The following is a 24,030-nucleotide window of genomic DNA, read 5'->3' as shown; positions in this document are numbered from 1 at the left end:
GAATTTTGGATTTGTTCTAATAACCACCTTGTTGCGATGTATTTGTAAGAATGGTTCTTGTATGGTTAAATCCTGGATCTCACTTACTCTTCTGAGAGAGGTAATTGTGACAAGGAAAGCTACTATCCATGTGAGGAACTGCAGTTCACATTTGTGTAGAGGTTCAAATGGGGAACACATGAGCCTGGCAAGAACAATGTTTAAATTCCACACCAGAGAGGGTGGCAGTCTGGCGGGAATTATTCTTTCAAGGCCCTCCATAACGGCTTTAATTGCAGGTACTCTAAATAGTGACAAGTGTTGTCTGTTTTGTAAATAAGCGGCAAGTGCCGCTAGGTGTAATCTTATGGATGAATATGCTAGATTACACCTTTGTAATTGTAGCAAATAGCAAATGATGTCCTGGATTGAAGCATCCAGCGGATCGATGTTATTGTTATTGCAGTGGATGACAAATCTTTTCCATTTTGCTGCATAGCAAGCTCTAGTAGTAGGGAGTCTGGCTTGTCTAAAGATGTTCATACAGTCCAGTGGAAGGTTAAGATAACCGAACTCTAGGACTTCAGGAGCCAGATCGATAGATTCAGTTGACCTTGATCGGGGTGCCTTATGTCTCCATGGTTCTGCGTTAGCAACGTTGGGGAGAGACGTAGTTTGTGGTATGGAACTACTGAGACTTCCAGTAGTGTTGTGAACCACGGTTGCCGTGCCCATGTGGGAGCTACCAGGATCATCCCGAGAGACTGTTGTCTGAGCTTGCGTACTACTAGGGGAATCAGTGGGAGTGGCGAAAAAGCGTATGCAAATCTGCCTGACCAGTTCATCCATATCACATTGGCTTTGGACAACGGGTGTGGAAACCTGGCTGAGAAGGTTGGTCATTTTGCATTTGCCTGTGTGGCGAACAGATCTATGTCTGGTTGACCCCACATTTGGAAAAAAAGGTTGAAGAACTTGGGGATGAAGTTCCCATTCATGTATCTGCTGTGTCTGTCGACTTAGCAGATCCGCAATCTGATTGTGAACTCCTGGAAGATGTTCTGCCAGAAGGTATATGTTTTGTGGAATGGCCCATCTCCAAATGTTTTGCGCCAGCTGAGACAGCTGCAAAGAATGTGTGCCTCCTTGTTTTTGTATGTAATACATGGCTGTCATGTTGTCCGTCTGGGCTAGGACAGTCTTGTGATGTAGATGTACTTGAAATGATTTTAATGCTAGAAAGATTGCCAGTAGTTCTAGGTGATTGATGTGGAACACTTTCTGTTGAGTGGTCCATTTGCCTTGAATTGTGTGGTTTAGGAGATGGGCTCCCCAGCCGGTGAGTGATGCGTCTATTGTTAGCACTATCTGTGGAACCGGCTCTAGGAACGGCCGCCCTTTGGAAAGGTTTTGTGTGTTCCACCACTGCAGAGAGTGATTTGTGCGGCTGTCACCAACACCAGATCTGTAACTTGTCCTTGCGCCTGGTTCCACTCACGTGCTAGGCATTCGTGTATGGGGCGCATCTGAAGTCTTGCATGAGGTACGATAAAAATGCAAGAGGCCATCATTCCTATGAGTTGCATGAATACCCTTGCTGGGAGGGAATGCTGTGGCTGAAATTTGGTAATTTGTGTTTGTATACTGGTTATCCTGGCTGGATTGGGATATGCCAGAGCTTTGGAGGTGTCCAATGTGGCCCCTAGATACTGATGTATGTGGGAGGGCTGAAGATGTGAATTGGTGTAGTTTATTGTGAATCCCAAGTCGTGTAGCAGCTGGATGATTTGATGAGTGTGATGAACACACTGGTTGAATGACTTGGCTTTTATCAGCCAGTCGTCGAGGTATGGAAAGACATGGATTTGTTGTCTTCTCAAGTGTGCTGCTACTACTGCAAGGCACTTTGTGAACACCCTGTGTGCGGTGGTCACCCCGAATGGAAGGTCCAGTATGAATCTTAGATATTTCCTGTGAGCATATGTGTATGGGAATATGGAAGTAGGTGTCCTTGAGATCTAGTGTGGCCAGGAAGTTGCATTGTTGAAGTAGTGGGATGACCTGTTGAAGAGTGATCATGTGAAAATTATCTGACTGTATGTAGAGATTGAGGGGTCTGAGGTCGAGTATTTGCCTTAGGGTGCTGTCCTTTTTGGGGATTAGGAAATACAGCGAGTACACCCCTGTTCCTTGATGCTGTAAGGGAACTAGTTCTATTGCCTGCTTTTGAAGTAGTGAGAGAACCTCTTGTTTTAAGAGTGTGAGATGTTCTGTGGACAATGGATGTTGTTTGGGTGAGATGAGGGGTGGGGTTGCTGTAAGTTCCAGGCAGTAATCATACTGGATAATTTGTCTTACCCACTTGTCTGTAGTGATGGAATTCCGGACAGGTAGGAACTGTGATCGTCTCCCTCCAACTGGGGTGGAATGCTCCGGGGGGAGTGGAAGGAAGCCACTGTTTATTAGTGGGAGAGGTGCGAGTGTTGTTGTTACCTCGGCCTCTCCCTTTGTTGTTTTTTCCCCTTTATCCGCCTCTAAAATATCCTCTGTTGGGGGATGTTCGCGTGGTGTTTTTGTAGGAAGAAGAGGCGGTTTCTGTTCTGATATTTTTGGATGCTCCTCTATAGAAGGAGCGACAAAAGGAACCACATGTGGATGGAGACTGTAATGCCGCCATGGATTTAGCAGTCTCCGTGTCCTTTTTTATTTTTTCTAGAGTGGTGTCTACAGCCGGTCCAAAAAGTTGTTCTTGGTTGAAGGGCTGATTGAGGATAGTTGTCTGTACCTCCTGTTTGAAGCCTGAGATGTGTAACGAGGCATGTTGTCTGAGTAACACACTAGTGTTAATGGCCCTAGAGGCTATTTCAGGTGCATCAAGAGCACACTTAATTGATGCATTGGATATTAATTTGCCCTCTTGGATTAAATCATGTGCCTTGGTTTTATATTGGTCAGGTAAATGTGGTAATAGGGTTTTCAGTTGGTCATAGTGAGCCCTATCGTACCTAGCAAGTAATGCCTGTGTGTTGGCTAACCGCCAGTAATTAGCTGCTTGGGCAGCAACTCTCTTGTCGGAGGCATCTACCAACTTAGACTCTTTATCCGGAGGTGGCGCATCACCGGAGGTCTGAGAGTTGGCATGTTTTCTAGCATTAGTTACCACTAGTGAGTCTAAAGGTAGTTGACCCTTGATGTAAGTGGGATAATCAGGAGCGAGTTTATATTTTTTGTCAATCCTGGGATTGATAATTCTAGCTCTCACAGGGTCCTTGAATATGTCAGGGGCATGTTTAATGACACCCTTTAGCATTGGCAGGATTTGTACAGTCTTTTGTGACTGTTCAAAGGTGTCTAGAAGAAAGTCCTCGTCTCAGGTCAGAATGCATCTGAACACCATGGTAGAGAGCAGCTCTATTTACAAGCTGACCAAAGCCAATATTTTCATCTGGGTGAGATGGCTTTGTTGGATATGCCTGGGGATCAGGGAGGTCTGAAGGATCTATTGGGTCATCATAATTGCCCCAATCGTCCTGTGGTACGTCTGTGTCGTCATCAGGGTCAGTGAAAGGGTCATTGTTGCCTCTCCCACCCCCTAAATCACCATCATCCTGTGGTGGTGGTGAGTGTGGTGGAAGTTCTGGAGAATGTGGAGGAGAGACAGGCTTAGGAGGAAGAGCAGGAGAAGAGTGTTGTATAGGTGAAGTGGCACAGTCTTTCCTCTTTACAGGCACTGCAGGAGTGTCTGGTGTGTCCAGCTTCCTCTTTTTGTGTGGAACAGCAGCCACGTGTCCTGTTTTGGGGTCTATGTGGAGAGTTTTTTGTTTTGGATCGAAAGGATCCGGTCGAAAAAGTTCTTCCTCTTTGGTAACCGCTTTCAGCGCCGATTTTTTCGGGTCCGAGTGTCATTTGGATTTCTGCTCCGAGGCCTTGGGAGGTGGTTTGGGGACATTCGGCTTGGCTGTGGAGGCGGAAATCTTTTTCGGTTCCGAATGTATTGGTTTCGGGTCCGATGTCTTTTCTTTCGTCGCGGAAGTGGTCGGTGCCGATGTCTTTTTGGGAGTAGGCTGCGCTCCCGTCTTCAGTGCCGAAGGCGCCTGCGGGACAGTGAGATGCACATTGCTCGGTCCTGAGCTACCGGAAGGCTTTTCCCTTATCTTCGGAGCCGGGCCCGGGGGCGGGGCTTCTGAAGCTTGTTTTCGGTTGCGACTGGGGCCAGCAGGCGAAGGCTTGACCAGGGCCTTTTTTTTTTCGGGTGGAGTTGGGGTAGGGGCAATTGTACTCACTCATTGACCAGGAGTGATGTGGTCATCTGAGTCTGAGTCGTCTGCTTCAGACACGATTTCCAGGTCCTCAGAACCCTCCTCCGGGAAATCGGGGCCTTCATCGAAGATGTCCACCGGTACCTTGAGCTGCTCGCTGTGCCATTATGTGTCATCGGGCCCGGCGATCATTAATGGTCTTTTTAGATTTAAAAGAGGCGCAGGCCTGGCAATTGATCTCGTCGTGCTCAGGCGAGAGACACAGGTTACAGACCTTGTGGTGGTCACTGTGTGGGAATTTTGCTCCACACTGGGGGCAGTTTTTTAAATGGAGTCCTTTCCATTAGCTGTAGGCCCGAACGGCGTCAATAGGCCCAGCGGCCCGCATCGACAACTGGAATCGAGGAGTTGAGGTGCGCGTCAAAGATCACGTGATCGATAACAATACCGTCGAGCTTTAGATAGTTTGCGCGTCGAAAAGGTTTGGAGAATATGGTGCCGAACCGGAGCACAGAAGTTACATCCGAACCCGATGGCGGAAATAAACAATCTGAGGATGGAGTCGATGCCCATGCGCACTATCGTTCAAGGGAGGAGTCACCTATCTCGTGACTACAAAAGACTCTTCCAAGACAACAACAAAGGGCAAGCATCCGAGCCCAACACCAGATGGCGATCTATGCACAGTGTACAATGTGCAGCTCATATGCCTCGAACATTAATTATAGAAAACATTATCTCTCTATGCATTGAAAATGATTGTGCTATGTGGACAAAACCTTAGAGAATGTCCAGTAGCAGCTTGCCCATATAGAGCCTCAAGTGCTTCTCTATCAACATATCTCTCGCCTGCCATCATTCTCTCCAAACATCTGCCTTCCATGATGTTCCATTCTTTCAATAAAAAAGCGATCTCGCTAATCATTTGCTTTCTATGTAATAACTACAACATCATGTCAGCAGCAGATAAGGTCTCCACTAGTATCCCTGGACATGTGTGTGGGCAATCACTATATTGTTAAGTCTCACACATTCACAATACAGAGATAGCATGCTGCATTAGCATCAGGTCTCATGTAATCCAACAGAGCATTGGAGCTTGTCAGTATTGTGCCCAATTATACCAGATAAGAAAAACAAATGTTATCTTCCTCATCTGTCATGCCAGTAGTAGTGACTTCTCTCAAAAAACACTGTCATACACAGACAGAGACTAGGTATTATTTAGCAAAAATAGGTAAATACCACTAAGATCTCCCTGGGGCCTTCATATAAAACTGTTTGTCCCAGATGAGAGGACATTAGCAAATCTTTGTAGTGACAATTATACACACTGTCTGAAACTAGATGACTGTTTGCATCCATGTCTTCAGCACACTGTACTACCACCCACACAGAAATATTGAAGGATGACTATCTTCTCCAGCCACATGCATATTGATTTCCCAAAAAGCAATCTTCATGCATTTAAGCAAATATTTAAATATCAACAGACATTGGTAAGTGCTTTAATGTTGTCTCTTCCATTTATGGCCACACAACCTAGCATCTGCCTTGATTTCTTTTAACGAGGTAGGCTCTAGCTTTGATAGGCATGTCACATTTAACTTTTATGACAAACAAGACTATCCTGCTGTTTTTCGGTCTTGATTAACTGCCTTAACTGTCTGCTAATTCTCTTGTAAATGAAACACAGAGAGTGTCCTTTGGGCTAGCCTCTTTCCTGTTGGTTACTATGGGTAGGCCAACTTCAACCATTGCTCTAGACAGTGTGACTCACACCTTGGATAAGCCAGGAAGAGTTTTTCAGTTTCCCCACCATGGTATTAGTTATATGTTTGTGCGCTTCTATTGCAATGCATGAGGTGGATTGTTTTCAGATACTGAGAAGGACTATTCGCCGAATGGCAAAAACATTTTGAAAACTAGATTTCCCTCACTAAAGGCAGTATATTTTGCATGATAACCAAATGATTATGTCAAGGACGATTGTGCATATGTATGTAAATATGTTATGATTTTTTGTCATTCATTATTTTTTCTTGCCAAGCATATTTTCTTGTGTGCATTTGAAGACTACAAAACTCATGATGTTATTGAAAAATGACTTAAGAAAATCATTCTGAAGCATTTATATAATTAAGCTTACGATCTCCAAGGGAGAATTTCTTATGTACTTTGTTTGGTCGTTTCCTTTACACAGCAGACAAATCTGCAAGGTGAGTTCTTATTTCATTTTCATGACACATTAGTTGACACAGTGAGTCTTTTTTATGATAAAAGGAACAAACATTAAACAGGATAGAGCCAAATTGCCAAAGGATCAGATTAGTGAACAAAAAAGCATTCAAGTGGGTCATGGAACTGGTGTTTAATGCCCATTTCAAGCTGTACTTTTTATCAAAGATGACATGTGTTGAAAATGTCTGTCTGGATTCTTTAATGTAGAGTCTAGATAATTCCAGTAATAGGGGCTAGGAGGCGTTAAGGTTCTTCATCTGTGCCTTTTTATTTTGGGTTGGTTGGAATGAAAACATGATTTTTCAGATCTTAAGTTTCTTGTGGAGTATTAAATAGTTGCCAGTTATTGCAAGTAAAGCAGACCCTTATCACGCAGGGCCTTTCCACATCATATAGTATTTTGAATGTAATCCTTTGTTGTACCTGAAGCTAGTGAAGGGTCTTCAGGGTAGGTGAGGAGGGTACACATTGTTTGAGTTTTAGGCATATCCTTGGTGCCTGATTTTGAAATTGGATCCTGGAGGTGGATGATTGAAAGCTTGCCTTCAGTATATGGTACAGTCATTATGAATATTTAGTTATACCATTTGGATTGTGTAATGCCCCAGCCACTTTCCAGCACTTTGTTAATGACATTGTTTACGATCCTCTGGACAATATTATCTCAATGACCTCCCCATCTATTTTGACAAACTACCACAACATAGGAACATGTACAAAGCAATTCAATTCAATAAAGCTTTATTATCGGTTGCGAACCATAAAAGCAATGGACATAAAAAAGAGAAAGATAAAACAATTTCAGCATACCACCATACAAGATTCATAAATAAATAGAATACTCATGTTAAAATTAAAAATAAATAGGGCCAGATTGATCCTATACACTAAAAACAAGGGATATACAGAATAAAATCAATCCATGGTAAAACTAGGCCTGTGAAGACACAGATACAGTAGATAAATGCTGTTTAATTTTGGCACTTCAGGCGCTCCACATAGCCCAAAGATATCTCGAAATCGCAAAAACCATTATAGGAGTAGTGTCAAATTTTAGAATTCTAAAGGCTTCCCTGTAGTCTCTAAGGCCCAACAGTTTACAAAGAGGAGTGATCCAGTGAGCTCTGATTCTAGCATAAAACGAGCAAAAGTGCAAAACATGCAAATCTGTTTCTTCACATCTATCGCATCCAACGCATAAACTAGAGACCGAAGGGATGACTGACCAATTAGCTGTCACAGCTCGCAGAGGGAGTGTCCCATATCTCAATTGGACATACAGCTTCTTGGAAAATGCGGGTTGGATGATATCCAGGCATTTCTCAAAGTGGTAGTGATCTTTTGCCTCCAAAAACCTATTGGACAGTCTGCCCAAAGACGGATTAGTAAGAGCAAGTTCCAATCGGTGCTTATTAAGTAGGCTAACCAGCTCTCTCCTGGATAATGAGTGACACGTCTGTTCTGGAGCACGCCATAAATCGCTCCTACCCAGGGACTGACACGCATTCATAACATATTGGAGCCAGGGGATTTTCCCAGCCCCCCTTAAGGACGACAAATCCCTTAAGTCGTCCCTATAGCTTAGCAACTCCGGGGTGGACCAGAGCCGCCTCCAGTACAACACAGGGCGATTCGAAATGACCCCCTGAATAGGGGCTAAGCCCAAGTCAAGGCGTAGGGGGAGTAATGGTGTGCTCTGTGGGAGACTCATTAAACGTCTAATAAAAGTATTCTCGGCGGTCATCAGGGAAGTGGCACTCAAGTGACCCCATAACTCTACCCCATAGAGCGCCCCGCCTCTCGCCTGGGACTTATACATTTCTAGGGGCGGGCCCAAAGATTTAAGTGGGGACCCACTATGGACTTTTAGAATGCCACCAAAGGATTGGGCCAACATCATATTTGCTTTAGCTACCTGGGGCCCTGCACCCCATCCTATCGTTCAGTGTTACACCAAGATAATCAAGGTGGAGACCCTTTCAAGCGCCACTCCGTCCAGATGAGGGTGCGAGCAACTAGATATTTTTGCGTTAAAGGCCAAAAATTTGGTTTTTGGCAAATTAATCTCCAGGTTCCTTGACTTGCAGAAAAGGCAAAAAGCCTCCAATGTTCGCTGTATACCCATAGAGGTTTTCGATAGCAATAGGGTATCGTCAGCGAACATCAGGGCTGGGATCTTCCGGGCAGCCAAGCTGGGGGAGTTGAAGTCCCTAGCTCCCAATAAATGATCAATTAGTCAGTTAAGGAACAGAGAGAAAAGAGTAGGGGCCAAGACGCACCCTTGCCTCACTCCCCGTTCCACCGGAAATGGGGCCGAGAGCTCCCCGCTATTCCCATACCTCACCCTCGCGAAGGTACCTTGATGTAGCCATTTAAATAAATGGCATAGATATGTGGGTGCCCCCATCTCCCTCAAAATGGCCCAAAGCTTATCCTTCTGGACCAGATCAAAAGCAGAACGAAGGTCAACAAAGATCAGATACAAACTACCGGCCCCCAATGTTACCGTTTTCCAAAAGACCAACTGGAGTCTAAATAGTTGGTCAATGGTGGAGACCTTGCAACGAAACCCCGCTTGAAGGGAGGTCAAGTTTTGTTGGTGGTCAATCCAACTCTGCAACCTTGTTAAAAGAATGCGAGAGAACAGTTTCTGCAGGACATCAATAAGGCTAATGGGACGGTAGTTAGCCGGGTCTAGAGGGGAGGCCTTTTTGGGGATAGGAATAATCTCGCCCCCCAGCCAGGTTCCGGGAATTTCCATGCCATTCAAAATAGCATTGAATAGTAGCCAAATATAAGGATCCCAAACTTCGTGCTCGCTCAAGAATAAGTCTCCTGGAATTCTATCCAACCCCGGGGCTTTCCCCGGCACCAAATTTTTAAGGGCCACTTTAATTTCTTGGAGAAAAAAGGAAATGCGCTCACCCTCAGCCAAAAGTGTTGGAGGCGATGGACTCCCAACATGTACAAAGCATTCTCTCTAGATTCTGACAATATTCACTCTCTGTTAAATGACAGAAGTGCATTTTTGATGGTCCTGAAATCACCTTCATAGGCCTTCAGAAATTGGGTCAAGGTAATAGCATGGACTTGTTCAACATAAAAAGAAGGAAAGAATCTACGGAATCCAAACTAATGTTTTTACAAATGCACTCCTAACAAATGGTCAGATGAAGCCATGGGTGGCTAAGAAGACATTCTGCTCCACCTGGTGGTTCGTCATGTTTCTACAGGGGCAGCTGGGTACTGATTGTGTGGATTATTGGGCAAATTATTGAGACAAACAGTCCAAGCAACCGGAAATCACAAAAATGATATCGTACGTTTTAAGAAAGCCTGAGAGGGGATGGCTGTTCTATGAGTAATTATAGAGCAGTGTAGCCTGCAAATCATAAATGGGTGTGCATATGATGTGTCATTAATAGAGAGCTAACCTCATGCTTTATTGTTACTAGTGATAGTAGATCAGCATTAAAACCTCTGCATTTTCTTCACTATCTCTTTTAGGCAAAACAATTGTTGCAGTTGACATTTCTAACACAAGAGTTTCTCATTGTGTTATAAATCCTGTGCCTGTTTTGCTAGTTCCCATCATTGATCCGCATGCTTTTCTTATAAGCTCTGTCTTATCTGAAAACGTTCTTGGAAGGGATCTTTTATGCAAATTAAAATGTACAGTGTGTTGCACCAGCTACTGTGTTCGTTTGCATGTGCCTAGTGAGAAAAAATGTGGTTTATCTTTTGTTTATGAAAACAATGACTCATGTGAAACTGATTATGTTAAATCTTCACGCCATAGATGTTGGATGCTAATGATGTAGATTTTTTCCTGACTGTTGAGCCACTAAAAATGAGAAAAACCCATGAACAAGCTTCCCTGTATCCCTTAATGTGCTGAACCTGAGGCTGTGATTGCCCCAGTCATTGCTGCTCCACGACAAAGGGAATTTTAGTAAACCACTGGGAGCATGAGTTTCACTTGTATTTGCCAGTCAAAAAGCCTTGTAGAGACACTTATCAATTTGTCCAAGATTTAAAGGTCATTACTGTTGTTAAATTGGCAGGTTTTCCTCCGGTGCCCATTTTTGCTATAGTTTGGTCAAATATTCTGGTGACCACTGCAATTGTGGATTTCGGTTCTGCTTTCTTTTCTATCCCAAATAATTGAGAAAGCCAACATTGGTTTGCTTTATCTTTCACTTGCGGCCAAATCACATGGTCTCAATTTCCCCAGGAGTAGGGAACTGCCTTCTCTCATCTCGCAAGCTTTCAAGAAGGATGTGAACATCATTGACTTCTTGTAAGTATACACTCATGTTCAATATGTTGACGATTTGTTGGATGCTTGTAGCTCATGGGTGAATGCAAGGCGATGCCCTATAGCTTCTCGCTGCATTGGCAACGGAGGGGTAAAAGGCTGCAAACGTAATTACAACTTCGTTTACCTCGCGTTTGATATTTAGATCATGACATCATGATGGATCAGCACATATCTTCTGACCGAAACCAGGATACCTATAAGCTACCTGGACCCATTACCATATCCTAGGTACACACTTCTTTGGGGGTGACAGGCTACTTCCTACTGTGGTTTTTGGGTTGTGCCAATATTGTGAAAATGATTGCAAGATTCCATATGAAAATATACCCACAAACATTTGCTTTGAGATCTAAGCAGTCATAACAAGTACTTGTGTCTTTGAAACAAACATTGGCATTTGCACCTGTATTGGGTTTACCTGATTAAACCAATTGTTTCACATTGCATCGCCAGGAAAAAGAAGGTTTTGGTTTAAGTGTTCTAGTTCAGGATCATTGTGATAAAAAGAAACCAATTGCCCACTACTCTTTTATCCTTGATGTTGTCACAGAAGGGATGCTTCTGTGCCTGCGCTCAGTGGCTGTGGCTGCCAATTTATTTGAAGCTTCTATGATTCCTCTACCTAGTTCCCCACTCACTGTTGCTGTACCTCACATAATGGCGGTATTGCCAGAGGCCACTAAAACTCAGCATCTTTTCTTCATGACTGACAAGGTACCATACCACTATTGTCTGCATCTTAGATTACACATATGTGCTACCGTAGGTTAAACCCTGCCTCTCTCGTCCCTACTCATCTTGATGGTGAACCCCATGATTGTGTTCTTACCACAGCCCACCTACCTAACTAAACCTCATGTCAATCTCACCGATGATTCTTTACCAAAATCTGACCTTGTCTATTATGTTGATGGTTCATGTCTTAGGCATGACCAAGGTATCGTGGTAGCAGGGTAGGCTATATACTTGTTGTATGATATTGAAAGCAATTTTTACTAAGGGGTTGATTAGGATGGTGGGCGGTTCGCCACCGCCGGCCCGGCGGTGGTGATCCAACGACCATCGCAACCCGATTCACCCCCTGCCATATTATAATGGCGGGGGTATCGCGGCGGGCGCAAATTACGTCCACCGGTCGGCAATCGTTCTGATTGCCAGCCGGGTGGACGTGGGTCACAATATGGTGCAGACACCGCCATCCATATTAGGATGTGTGGAAATCAAGGCTGGTGGGGCTTCACTTTGGGGGCCTGTTGTGGGCCCCCAGGGGGGTGGAGGGGGTGGGGGTCTGCACTTGGGGGGTACCTATGGTACCCCCCTACATTGCCCTGCACAAGGTGGCAGGCACCGCACGGTGCCTGCCACGTTGTGCATGGCAATGCACACCATGGCATTTCACCATTGCGGCGGGTGCTGCTTTGTCATTCATAGTCCAAGAACTATTTAAAGTCTTAGGAATCAAGCAATATTTCCACTGTGCCACCTTGAGTCCACTAGGACAAGTGGAAATGTTCAATGGTACCATCCTACTCACCTCAAACAATGAGTGAAGTGCCAGGGACTTCCTGCCTGGATATGTGCATCCGTAAACCATTGCCTTAGCATAAATGTAGGTGCTGCAGCCATGTTTTCGTTGTCACATTAACTGTGCCTAAATAATGCGCCAGTGATGGTTTCTGCACAGGGCAGGGAAGCATCGACCCCCCCTCACGCCTGCTGCCAGCCATGCAGGAAATATAAAATGGCAATGGAAAGATTTCATTGCCATTTTATTTTTCCGACGAGTGCACTGCAGGAGCGAGCCAACCCCGAGTCCAGCAGTGGACAGGCGCAATGGCTGGCTGGAGGCCTCAAAGTGTGCATTACACTTTGGTCAGCTGTCTTTCGCCGGCCAAAGTGACATGTGCACTTTAAAGCTCTCCACTCAGCTGTCTTAGACAGCAGGGTGGAGACCAGGCACAGGTCTACAGGGCCTGAAGGAGCATCCAGCCATTCCGCTCCATCCATTCCAAGTGCTTCTCTCATGCTGGTTAACAGCATGAGAGCAGCATTTGGATTGGTTAGGGGAACTCGACTGTAGATTAAAAAGTGGAACACCTCGTAGGACGGAGGATGTGCTGCCGTGGGTATGTACTATTTATTTTACTTATTTAAAATGTTTTTCTAGAATAGTTATTTTTACTTTTGGGGGGAGGGGTGTTTTATTTTTGGCTTTTAAAGGGAGGGGATATTTTATTATAGGCTGTTGGAAGGAGGGGTGGTTTACTTTGGGGTTTTGGAGGGGGGCTATTTTGTTTCTTTGCGAAGTGGTGGGGCACTTCACTCGCCTCACCACTTTCAAAGGGTACCAGCTGCCCCTCTGATGTGCTCTCGAAGCAAGGGTGGATGATTAGCTTTCTCCACATAAAACGTTTCTATTATTGTATCAACTGGGGATTGTCTCCCTTCATTTCTTGTGGTCGCAGCCTCCAGCACTTGAGTACCCTCTTGTTTACCTGTAAACACGTGACAGCCATTGAAAGTCTGTTTGTAAAATACTATATATTTGTGTCTTGTCTTTGCAGTGCTCATTTTTACATTACTGTTGGGGGAACCTCCTTGTCAGTCTATTCTATGATTCACAGATGCCGATTTTTCTCTTGTTAATAAACATTTTATGACTTTAATTTGTCTGAGCGCACAATGCCTTTCCATACCTCACTAAAAGCAACACATTCCACAACCGAAACCTCACTTTAAGTATTATGTCAGCAAGTATGCAAATGCTCTATAATATTTGCCAGGTGTTATTTGTAATGAACTGTTATAACCTCCCTTCACATCCTTGTTCACTTTCCGTGTTAGTACCTCCCAAACGCCCCCCCCCTCCTTCCCCTTCCTCTTTGGTACAGTCTAAGAAGGTGACAGGAGTGCACCTTAGAATGTTCAGATGTGGAGCTGAGGAGCGCCAGGCTAGGCAGCTTGAGATTTGTCAATAAACTACGCTTTTCCTTTCAACAGAGTTTGAACTTCTTTTCTAACAATTTGGCGACGATTGGAAGGGAGTTGTGCAGGGGACAGCAACAAATCTCATCCCTGGTTTCTTTTTGCCAGCCAGTTCAGTTTGGCGTCCTACCTTTCTCCATCTGGTACACTGCCTAATTTCATCCTAAAGAATTCATCTTACCTCTGTTTCATCCACATTCGCTGCGCTTTGCGAGGACGAGTAAAGGATTCCCCAGTGGAGTTTTCTCCGTGGGCAGTCTCTCCTCGACAAGCAGTGTTCTCCCCTTCATTATCCTGTCAGCGTGGAGGAGTTTATTTCGTGATTTCCTGTGAAGCAGTGTCTCTTCTTGTGACCGCGTTACATCTACATCAAGGGAGTGTTGGGAGGAGTCTTCGTATCCTGTCACTCTGAGGAAGCGTCGTCCTCTCACGTTTTCACGTCTCCTGTGAGGTAGTGTTTCGATGTCAGCGCATGTGGTTATCTCGCTGAAAATCTTCAATTAATGTGAGCAGCGTCGGACACTGCCGAAGCAGTGTCTCTTCTTGTGACCTCGTTACATCAAGGAAGTGTTCCGACAGCGTTGGGAGGAGTCTTCGTATCCAGTCATCTTGTGGAAGCGTCGTCCTCTCAAGTTATCACGTCTCCAATGAGGTAGTGTTCCGATGTCAGCGCATGTGGTTATCGCGCTGAAAATCTTCAACTAGTGTGAGCAGCGTTGGACTTTGCCATTTCAGCGGAGGAAGCGTATCCCTTTTCTTGATCACGCACAATCTGGGCAGTGTTCCGATTTCAGCGCGGTTGGTGTTGCGCTGAAACCCTTCCCTGCGGTGATTGTTGGGTTTTCCTCTTCATTTATCCCATAGGGACGTGGTTGTTAGTGCTGTCAACAGTATTACTTCACGTTTTTGAGTGCACGGTGTTGTTTTGGTGTGCATTCACTTTAACCAGCTGGAGCTTGAGGAACTTCTTGGCCTTGTTGTTGTTTCATCAATTCTAAAGCAAAGCGATTGGCAAAATACCTTTTTTTTCCAACAGGTAAGTGCATCTACACGCTGATAGGCACAGCTTGCCTGCAGTGTTACTTCTTAATCTAAGCATTACCGCTGACAGACACAGTTTTGTTTGTGTGCAGTCATTTTTCCTGCTATTTCGTCTATACTACAGTGAGCTTTCAAGTACTCTAAACTCTCGCTCTTTGACATAGTGTGCCTCAAGTCCTTTTCTATAATGTAGAATGTGTATATTCGCTGGCAGATACAGTTTTTTGTGTTATTTGCATTTTGTGAGACTCTATTGCATTGATTTCCTTGTTCTAGTGAAAATTTTCATTTTTTTTATCAGGAAACCTGTTTTTCCTTCGCTCCATTCAGGTCCATGGTTTTGCATTGACTTGTATTCATTGTCTTTGTCAATTGTGATTTTACCTTATCTTCCTGCAGTTTTTTTTATTGTCAAATGTCTATTACAAACATGAATCAAACGCCTCCATTTCTAAATGATGAAGGGGAGCCAGAAATCCCATGGGATAGGTGGGTTAAAATGCTTCATTCATACTTGATTGCAATAGGAGGAGAAAAGTTTTCCCCAGCCAGGAAACAACACATATTACTGCATAATTTGGGCACACAAGGGAGGAAAATTTATGAAGACCTTGCTGATACTGGGGAGGAGGATGGTGATGGTGATGTGGATGTTTTCACAACCACACTGAGGAAATTAGGTGCTCATTTCAAAGACAAGGTAAATGTTGTTTTGGAACGCCACACGTTTTTTCAGAGGGCACAAGGAAAAAATGAAAAAGTAACATCATACATAGCCACTTTGAGGGGACTCTCTGCTACTTGTGAATTTGGTGCACTTACCAATTCGCTCATCAGAGATCAGTTGGTTCGTTGCACCAATGATCACAAGGTGCAAGAGAGGCTGTTAACCCTTAGTCCAGAGTTAGAAGAAGCTGTGGCTATAGCGAAAAGTATAGAGCACACAGCTTTTTGCGTCAAAGAAATGAAAAGTAGCAAAGAGTCAGTATCAGAAGAGAAACATGTTAATGAAGTTAAAGAGGAGGATGAGATTTTAAAAGTTGAGTATAAAGGTAATGTTGCTAAAACGAAACTTAAGAAAGAAAATTTCAAATGTTATAGATGCGGCAATACTAATCATCTTGCCAACTTCCTAAAGTGTCCGGCTAGAGGAGTTCAGTGCAGGAAATGTAACAGAGTGGGACATTTTTCTAAAGTATGTAACTACCTTGATGTAGGAAAAAGTGTGCATGTGGTTTATGATCAAGCCACAGAAGATGGAGACAACAAGTTTATATTTCAAGTACACAGTGATGATGAGACAATTAGTTATCCCATTTGTGAGATACAACTGCATGGAAAAGTGGTCAAGGCCTTTGCTGATTCCTGTTCCCCGTACACCCTCATCGAGGAAAATACTTTTCAAAGTATGTTTAAGGAAAGTGAATATATGTTAGAAGATCCTGACGTATATCCAGGAGGGTACAACAAAGATCCTATTCCCCTAGTAGGAATGGTGAAAATGCGTATCACTTTTAAAGATAGACATACCTGTGGTAAAATTTACATTACTAAGAAAGGCAGTAATTTACTGGGGTGGAAACACCAGAAAGAGTTGGGAATCAGGCTTGACCCCAATAATACAGAACAGGTAATGTTGGTTGATAGATCGCTAACAGGAAAGGAGGTATGCAATGAATTTCCAGAAGTGTTTACTGAAAGAGTAGGTTTGTTAAAAAACTATATGCATAAAATCAAGCTCAAAAAAGATGCTGTTCCAGTTACCCATAAAACCAGGTCTATTCCATTGGTAATGCGGGAACCACTAAAAAAAGAGTTGGAGAAACTAGAGGGTTTGGGCATTATTCAGGCAGTAGAAAGTTCAGAATGGTTGGCCCCCATTGTTATTACTTCAAAAAAAGAGAGTAACGAGATTCGCATGTGTGTGGACCTCAGGAGTCTCAATGCCAATTTTTGGGTAGACAGGTACCCCCTTCCTAAAATAAATGAAATGTTGTCTATTATAAACAATGCCAAGTTTTTTTCGGTACTAGACCTTACATCGGCATACCATCAAGTGGCATCCCAAATCCTCACGGCATTCACCACACCTTTTGGCACCTACACATTTTTAAGAATGCCGTTTGGGTGAGCCTCAGCCGTAGTGACTTTTCAGAGAATAATGTAGCATGTCCTTAAGGACTTGGAGAAATCCATCTGTTTCCAAGATGACATCTTAGTGTATGGAGCAGATGAGGAAGAACATAACCACAATTTAAGGAAAGTATGCACTAAACTTAGTGAGGCAGGTTTCACCATAAAAAAAGACAAGTGCAAGATTGGAGTGGCATCAATTGAATTCTTAGGACATACATTGTCCAATGAAGGCATGAAGTCTAAAAATGAATCTCATAGAAGCTGTGGTTGCGGCTCTCATTCCTGTCAACAAAGAAGAAATAAAATCCCTTTTAGGATTGGCAGAGTACATGTCCAAATTCATTAAAAATTTATCTCATCTAGTACAGCCGATCAGAGACCTTTTAAAAAAAGAGAATAAATTCGAATGGCTGCCAATCCACAACAGTGCATTCATGGATCTAAAAAAGGCTATTGCTATAGCACCTTGCATAGGTAATTTTGATAGTACCAAAGATACGTTCCTCACTACTGACTACTCTACAATAGAGAAAGATGCATTATCATGTTTTTGGGCCACAAATCACTTCAAATACATTCTATGGGGTATACCGTTCGTGCTCAGGATGGATCACAAACCTCTTGTGTCAATATTTTCTTCTAAAGACATAGAAAAAACCACACCTCGCATTGGCAAATGGCTGGTGTCCTTACAAAATTTCAACTTCAATATTGAATACGTTCCAGGCAACAGAAATCAGGTAGCTGATTGTCTTTCACGGTTACCTCTAGATAAACATATTGGAGACAGTACAGGGATTTCGAGATCCTGCAACTAAACATTCCTGCCATTTTAGAAGAAGAATGGAACATGCTCATGTCTAAGGATGCCACCCTAAAAATGGTTAAAGAAAAGATCATTAAAGGTTGGCCTAAGAAATGTAGTGACCTTCCCAGGGAGCTACAACCATTCTGGAACATAAGAGATGAACTATCAATTACAGGCATCAATGTGCTCAAAGCAGACAAGGTAATTACACCGGGAGAACTCAGAGAGCATACCAGTGAAATAGCTCATGAGGGCCACCTGGGTAGAAGTCTTACTAAAAGCAAACTTCGTTCAGGATATTGGTTTCCTGGCATGGACAACTGCATAGAGGATTTGGTCAAAGGGTGCTTGTGGTCTCAGTGATAAAACCAAGAGCACGCGGAAAACACCCCTGGAACCGGTTCATGTGCCCATTAAGGCATGGGAGGAAGTAGGTATGGACATTATTGGCCCCCTTCAAATTCAAGGTTTGCAGGAGAGATTCATTATAGTGTTAGTAGACTATTTTTCAAAATGGATCAGTCTTAAATTTGTCAACAAGGTAGATACAAAATCTATCATACTTTTTATGTCAGATGTTTTTGCTAATGAAGGTATTCCTCATACTCTCATCACGGACAATGGGGTACAGTTGGTTTCTGAGGAAATGAAACAATTTCTTACCAGTCTGGAAATAAGACACATCCGCACTCCATTATACTGTCCTCGTGCGAATGGATTGGTGGAACGTTGCAACAGAATGATCAAAGAGTCTATACAATTGGCCATGGTTGCAGGCAAACCCATTGTTCAGTCCATCGAAGATACTATCTGGTCATACCACATCACTCCCAACAGTGTTACTGGTTACTCTCCTTTTTGTCTTCTAAGGGTACGCAAACCAGGATCAAAACTTACACCCAACTGGTTATTTGAAGACAGCTCTATTGCAAGAGATGACATATCAACCAGGGAAAGAATTTAGTGCAACCAGAATAAGTACAAACAAGCTTATGATTGTAGATGGGGAGCCAAGTCACGTGAATGGGAAGCAGGTCAATTAGTTCTAGTTAAAAGACCTCTCGATGGTGCCAACAAGTACAATAAATATTATGGTCCGGCTACAATAAAGGATGTCAAGAGAAATGTGGTTACTATGTCTAACGGGAAAATGCGGAGTAAGGACAGTTTAGTTCCATAGTCAGAGGAGAGTAATGGCAGCAAGTCGGATGTGAAGTACAGAGTGCAAGACAGCATTCCTGTAGTCAAGCACAGTGACAGGAGTGTGAGACCACCCAGATGGCATGGAGACTATGTCATGAAATAATTGTCATGGGAGTTCTGTTTTAATGCATTTTGTTACTCTATATTTGGTTCGGCATATGAGATGACGTTCTGTGGCGCTTTGCTTATGTATGTAACCTTAATTGGGTTCATTATTTTTCTCCTTTTCCCTTGTTCTTTCTTTCTTTTTTCTCTCTCCCTATCCTTTGGTTTTCTTTTCTTTGGGAAAGGAGGTGTGTTATAACCTCCTTTCACATCCGTGTTCACTTTCCGTGTTGGTACCTCCTAAACCCCCCCTTCCCCTTCCTCTTTGGTACAGTCTAAGAAGGTGACAGGAGTGCGCCTTAGAATGTTCAGATGTGGAGCTGGGGAGCGCCAGGCTAGGCAGTTTGAGATTTGTCAATAAACTACGCTTTTCCTTTCAACAGAGTTTGAACTTCATTTCTACCACGAACATTGCCTTGTCTGCAAGATTGCTAAGTGAAAATACAAAATAGATGACTTTATTGAAAAATGCATCATGAGAGCACGCAAGAACCATGACAGACTATTTACATGTTACAAACAGCTCATACACGTTTGTGTAGGTTGTGTTGCTTCTTTCATTTTTATTTCTGCAGCACATGAACATGCAAGTGAGTCATGTTTTCCTTTGAGATGCACACAAATCTGCATAGTAAGTAGTTTAATGTTAATGTGCTAATGCATGCAAATAACGGCGTTTGCACGTTAGTATATTAAAGTAAGATATATTAGATCTGACAATAAATAAATATAAAGCAAGTTAATGGATTCAGGTGACAGAAGAGTAAAAATAAAATATAAAAATTCTTGCAATCTGTATGAGCAAAGATCACAGTATAAGTGTTAATATGGTGGGCTAGATGTTCAGTTTGGTGGGAACTGAAGAGTCTCTAATCTCTGTAGGAAACTCTAATTAGGAGTACAGTCCAACAGATTATTTCTCATTGTGGGGGAAACAAAGCTCAACGGTTCTACTATGCGTTTAGAGCTTTCCCTGGAAATTGAAGGATTTTCATTTCCTTCAAAACCCTAGATGAGGCGCTGAGTCCTCCATAGCCATCACTTCTTCTTAAGGGAATTTTATTCTCCTCTGGTCAAAGGGGCCCAAGACAGCACACAAAGGAAAACATACATGAATAAATACATGGTTTAAATACAATGGAACTACCCCTATTCAGCCTTTTCTCTTCATTGATATTTAGTGAAAGCCGTGTTTCACGATCATGGTACAGTATTTCTTCCTTGTTTACAAGGTTTGTAAGATGATCTGAAGATCTATTAGGTAAATATGTCCCAGGACTTTCAAAGTTCACCAATCACCACCGGAGAATATAAACTGAGAAATATTGAAAACTTTGCAAAAGGGGAAAAACTTTGCATTCTTCTATTGTTTATTCGTGTGAATTATTCCAATCAGTTGTTTAGGCTTTAGTCTTGTCCTGCATCTATGCTACCAGCGAAGCACTTTTTAATCTTTCAAAGAAGCCACTGGTCCTGCCAATGATTGATCTCCATTTTGCAAACAAACTCATTTGTGATGAGTGGAGGTGGTCTTATGTTACCCAAATGTCTAAAAGAATGAGAAGGATTTAATTGGAAGTGCACAATACTTTGAAAATTACCTCTTTGAAATTTACACTCGTAAAATCCTAAATCTTGTAAATATGGCTCAGGAAGTGACTGCCTCAAGTGCATTAGGGAGCCAGAAAAGCCAGGTTTGCCTATGACATCTTTTTTTAGGGTGGCTGTGACTAGCTTTCAGTAATAGACACAATTCTGAGCATATGACTAATGCAAATTTTAAAATATGGGACTGCGATTGGCGGAATACTATGCCGTAATCATCAGTCTCAATCCTTTACCTATTTCCCCCAAAGAGGAGGATACAAGATCTGTAAAATAACCCCCTTATTAAATCACCTTTTCTCAGTGGACCCCAAACAATTTCCAGTACATCAGAGACCCCATAGAGTGGCTAATGACAATTAAATGAGCCCTTATCTAATCTGATGATTTTAGCCTGTAGAACTGCTGAGCTACATTCTTAGTCATCACTTAGAATATAAATACATTAATACATATACTATACATGTCTGTGATTGGCCAAAATGAATCAAGAAGTATTATGTTTTTTTCTGGGTGCCCTTCAGATATTGACAGTAACCCTTCACCACATCCTGAACCAGCTCAGCAAATGAAGCCAGACTTACCTAGGAGTTTTGTTAGGTCTTTGGTGCCCTTCACCAGTGCAGCGCTCAGGTCCTCGGAACCTAGGAACAGATACCAGAAAGCACCAGATTACTAAGAGGGTGCACTACAGGACATGAGACAGCCACTAAACACAGTTCCCCACACCCACTCACCCCTTCCCTCTAGTTTTCTAAGATCTGAAGGTGAATGTGAGTGTTCAGCAGGAGGTTAAACTGAAGTGGAAAATAGAATAAGATCCGGAAGTGTCTGGCGGATTGGTTGGGATACTGTGGTTCTATAAAGTAGTCCTTGTGTATAGTGTTTCTAAAAAATGATATCCTGTAGGCAGTCCGGAAGAAAAAGAATAAAGTGATTGCTTTAAAGGTCACTATTTTAGAGGAAATGACTGGTAAATCAAGTGTAGATCCTGTTCAATTCATGACTAACCATGAATATGCCTGTATGACTATTGTTTAATGCAAACTGATTCCCCAACCTTATAAACATTTGATGAACCACTGTCTTCCAGGATTTATCTATGATGCTGACATTATTAAATGTAAAAACCATGGATTCCAGGGGGAAGAAAATGGATAACAATTGCCATTCATGAATAAAAACAACATTCCAGTCTATGTAATTGTTTCAAGTTGTTCATTGTATTCTAATTTCTACAAGACGAAGGTCAGCTAGTTATCCATGGTATCATCAACGCTGACAGATTATAATGACACTAACAGATTATGATTATCAGTCATCTGTCTGTGAGCATTTATTACTAATGGGACTTGATGGAAAACCATAGTCAATACCATTGAAAAACAAGGTAAAAAATAGACTATGTGCAGTAGAAAATTGAGACATCATATATTTTGGCATGTCATGAAACATAATGGGTAGACTTCGGGAGACGTCTACATAGTGAGGGAGAACAGGTAAAAGACACTGAGAACATAGACAGTGGCACATTACAGAATATTAAAAACAGGGCAGAGTGTTGGGTCAAATGTTGCTCAATTAACTCTGGTAGGCTATCACCTCAAAATTACTTACCTAAAATTGACTCATGTAAGTGTCTTCAAAATGGTTCGAATCAAGATTAAAATAAGGTCTTTGAAACGATTCAGCCCAGAAAAAAACAATTAAAAAAAAGTCAGTGAAACCAGCTAACCTTCCTATTCCTATTTTCTGAAGGAAATCTTTCCCTGTTGGGATAGGGCTGACTGGTCTTGGTTATACAAACCCCCAGGCATCAGTAAGAACCCCCTCCAATAAGTCAGACTGCCTTTAGTATATTCAACTGTTCCACTGAGATGCCTCCTCCCTTTGCTGATAGAACGAAGGTGGCTAGCACCCGTTTCAATCTGACAAAGACAATGCTAAATTTAAAGAAAGTTATGACATTATCTTTTTGCAGGAGTCTTGGAGTTGTGACACTTTTCACCTTCCTTTTCACTCAGCTTACTCTGTACCAGTTTTGAAATCTATAAATGGGGAGTAAATGTGGTGGCCTAGTAAGTTATGTGCCATCAAATATACCTTCAAGACAGAAATGTATTAGAATTGATCGTCCTTATATACAGGCTGTGTTAATTTGGCTAGAAAATAGATCCCTTTACAGAATTTACATTTATTCACATTATGCACAGAAAAAGCAATCACCATCTCAAATAGTTAAAGTGTTGTTCAACCTACAAGATTGCTTTCCTAAAACAACCTTTTTAGGATGATTGTAATTCAAATGTATCCAAAGGGGAAATGGTGAATGAATTTATAGAAGAACAGAACAGTCTGGATTATCCAAAGCCAGCCAGACTAGTCTTTCATTTAGGCAGTCATGATATGCTTCAATACCTTTTCACATTTAAGGCAAAGAACATTGGATGGTCACTTTGCCACTAATCATCCTATGCAACTGATGAACATTAGTGAGCAAAGAATGTCCACTCCATGCAAAATAAATTGTGAGAACGGAAAGTGATCACTTCCCTCAAGCCTTCCACATGCACACCAGAGGCACTGAGCCCCAAGTTCTTACGAATGCACAGATGTCTTGTGCAGATGGTAAAAAAAAAGGGGGGGTTTCAAACAAAACACCAAATTAGGTCAGTGGTTGGCTACACCTACTGCTAAAAGGATTAGATATAATCTGGGTCTTCCTGGTGTAAACAACATACTAGCCACATTTTGGTCTGTTTTTGTGAGATATTTAGTTAAATCATTTGGTGGCAAGATCAACCCATCAGGGATTAACCCTTCTTTATCCCTTCAATCGGATGGTACAGAAAGAAATGAAATAGGCAAACGGTGCTCTACAAAGAACTCAAAGTTGTCTCGACCTTGCTGAAAACTCAGGGACTAACATAAAAGAGAACCTAGGCGCGCATATAAGAAAGATGCATGGGAGGCTAAAAGGGAAGTCAGCGATAAACGATGGATTGAATTACATTCACTAATATTTAATAGGGATTCCAGAAATTCTGAATCTACGTAAACAGACTAGGCATTGTACTTTACAAGCCCAACTAAACCATATTGGTTCTATAACACTCTGGCAAAACCATATTGGGTCACTGCATGTCACATTTTCAGAGACAAATGTACCATTCAGTATTCCTGATAAATAACCAGTAGTATAGGCAACTGGTGAAGGTATCCACGATCATAAAAAAGCCGAGGTCAGATGGTGCCAAACAGCATCCCTGCGGCTCTTTTTAAACTAGATATTCAGTTTCAGGAGGCATTGTTATCCTCTCTGTTTAATGGGTGCTATTAGACCAAGG

The 24,030-nt window shown here is 42.5% G+C and overlaps 1 protein-coding gene across 2 annotated transcripts in view; it reads right to left on the bottom strand.

Annotated features, from left to right (window-relative positions):
• The window catches only part of LOC146856277 (CD209 antigen-like protein C), a 295,861-nt gene that overhangs the window by 140,774 nt on the left and 131,057 nt on the right, over nucleotides 1-24,030 (bottom strand). For both annotated transcript variants that reach the window (XM_085650715.1, XM_085650716.1), the window contains one exon: nucleotides 21,268-21,327. In XM_085650715.1, coding sequence (XP_085506841.1) covers nucleotides 21,268-21,327 — 60 coding nt within the window. The remainder of the gene's footprint in view (nucleotides 1-21,267; nucleotides 21,328-24,030) is intronic.

Source organism: Triturus cristatus, chromosome 4_1 (genome assembly GCF_964204655.1).
Source record: "Triturus cristatus chromosome 4_1, aTriCri1.1, whole genome shotgun sequence".
NCBI lineage: Eukaryota > Metazoa > Chordata > Amphibia > Caudata > Salamandridae > Triturus > Triturus cristatus.
The sequence above is the reverse complement of the archived record's forward strand: the minus strand, read 5'-3'. Positions and strand labels throughout refer to the sequence as shown.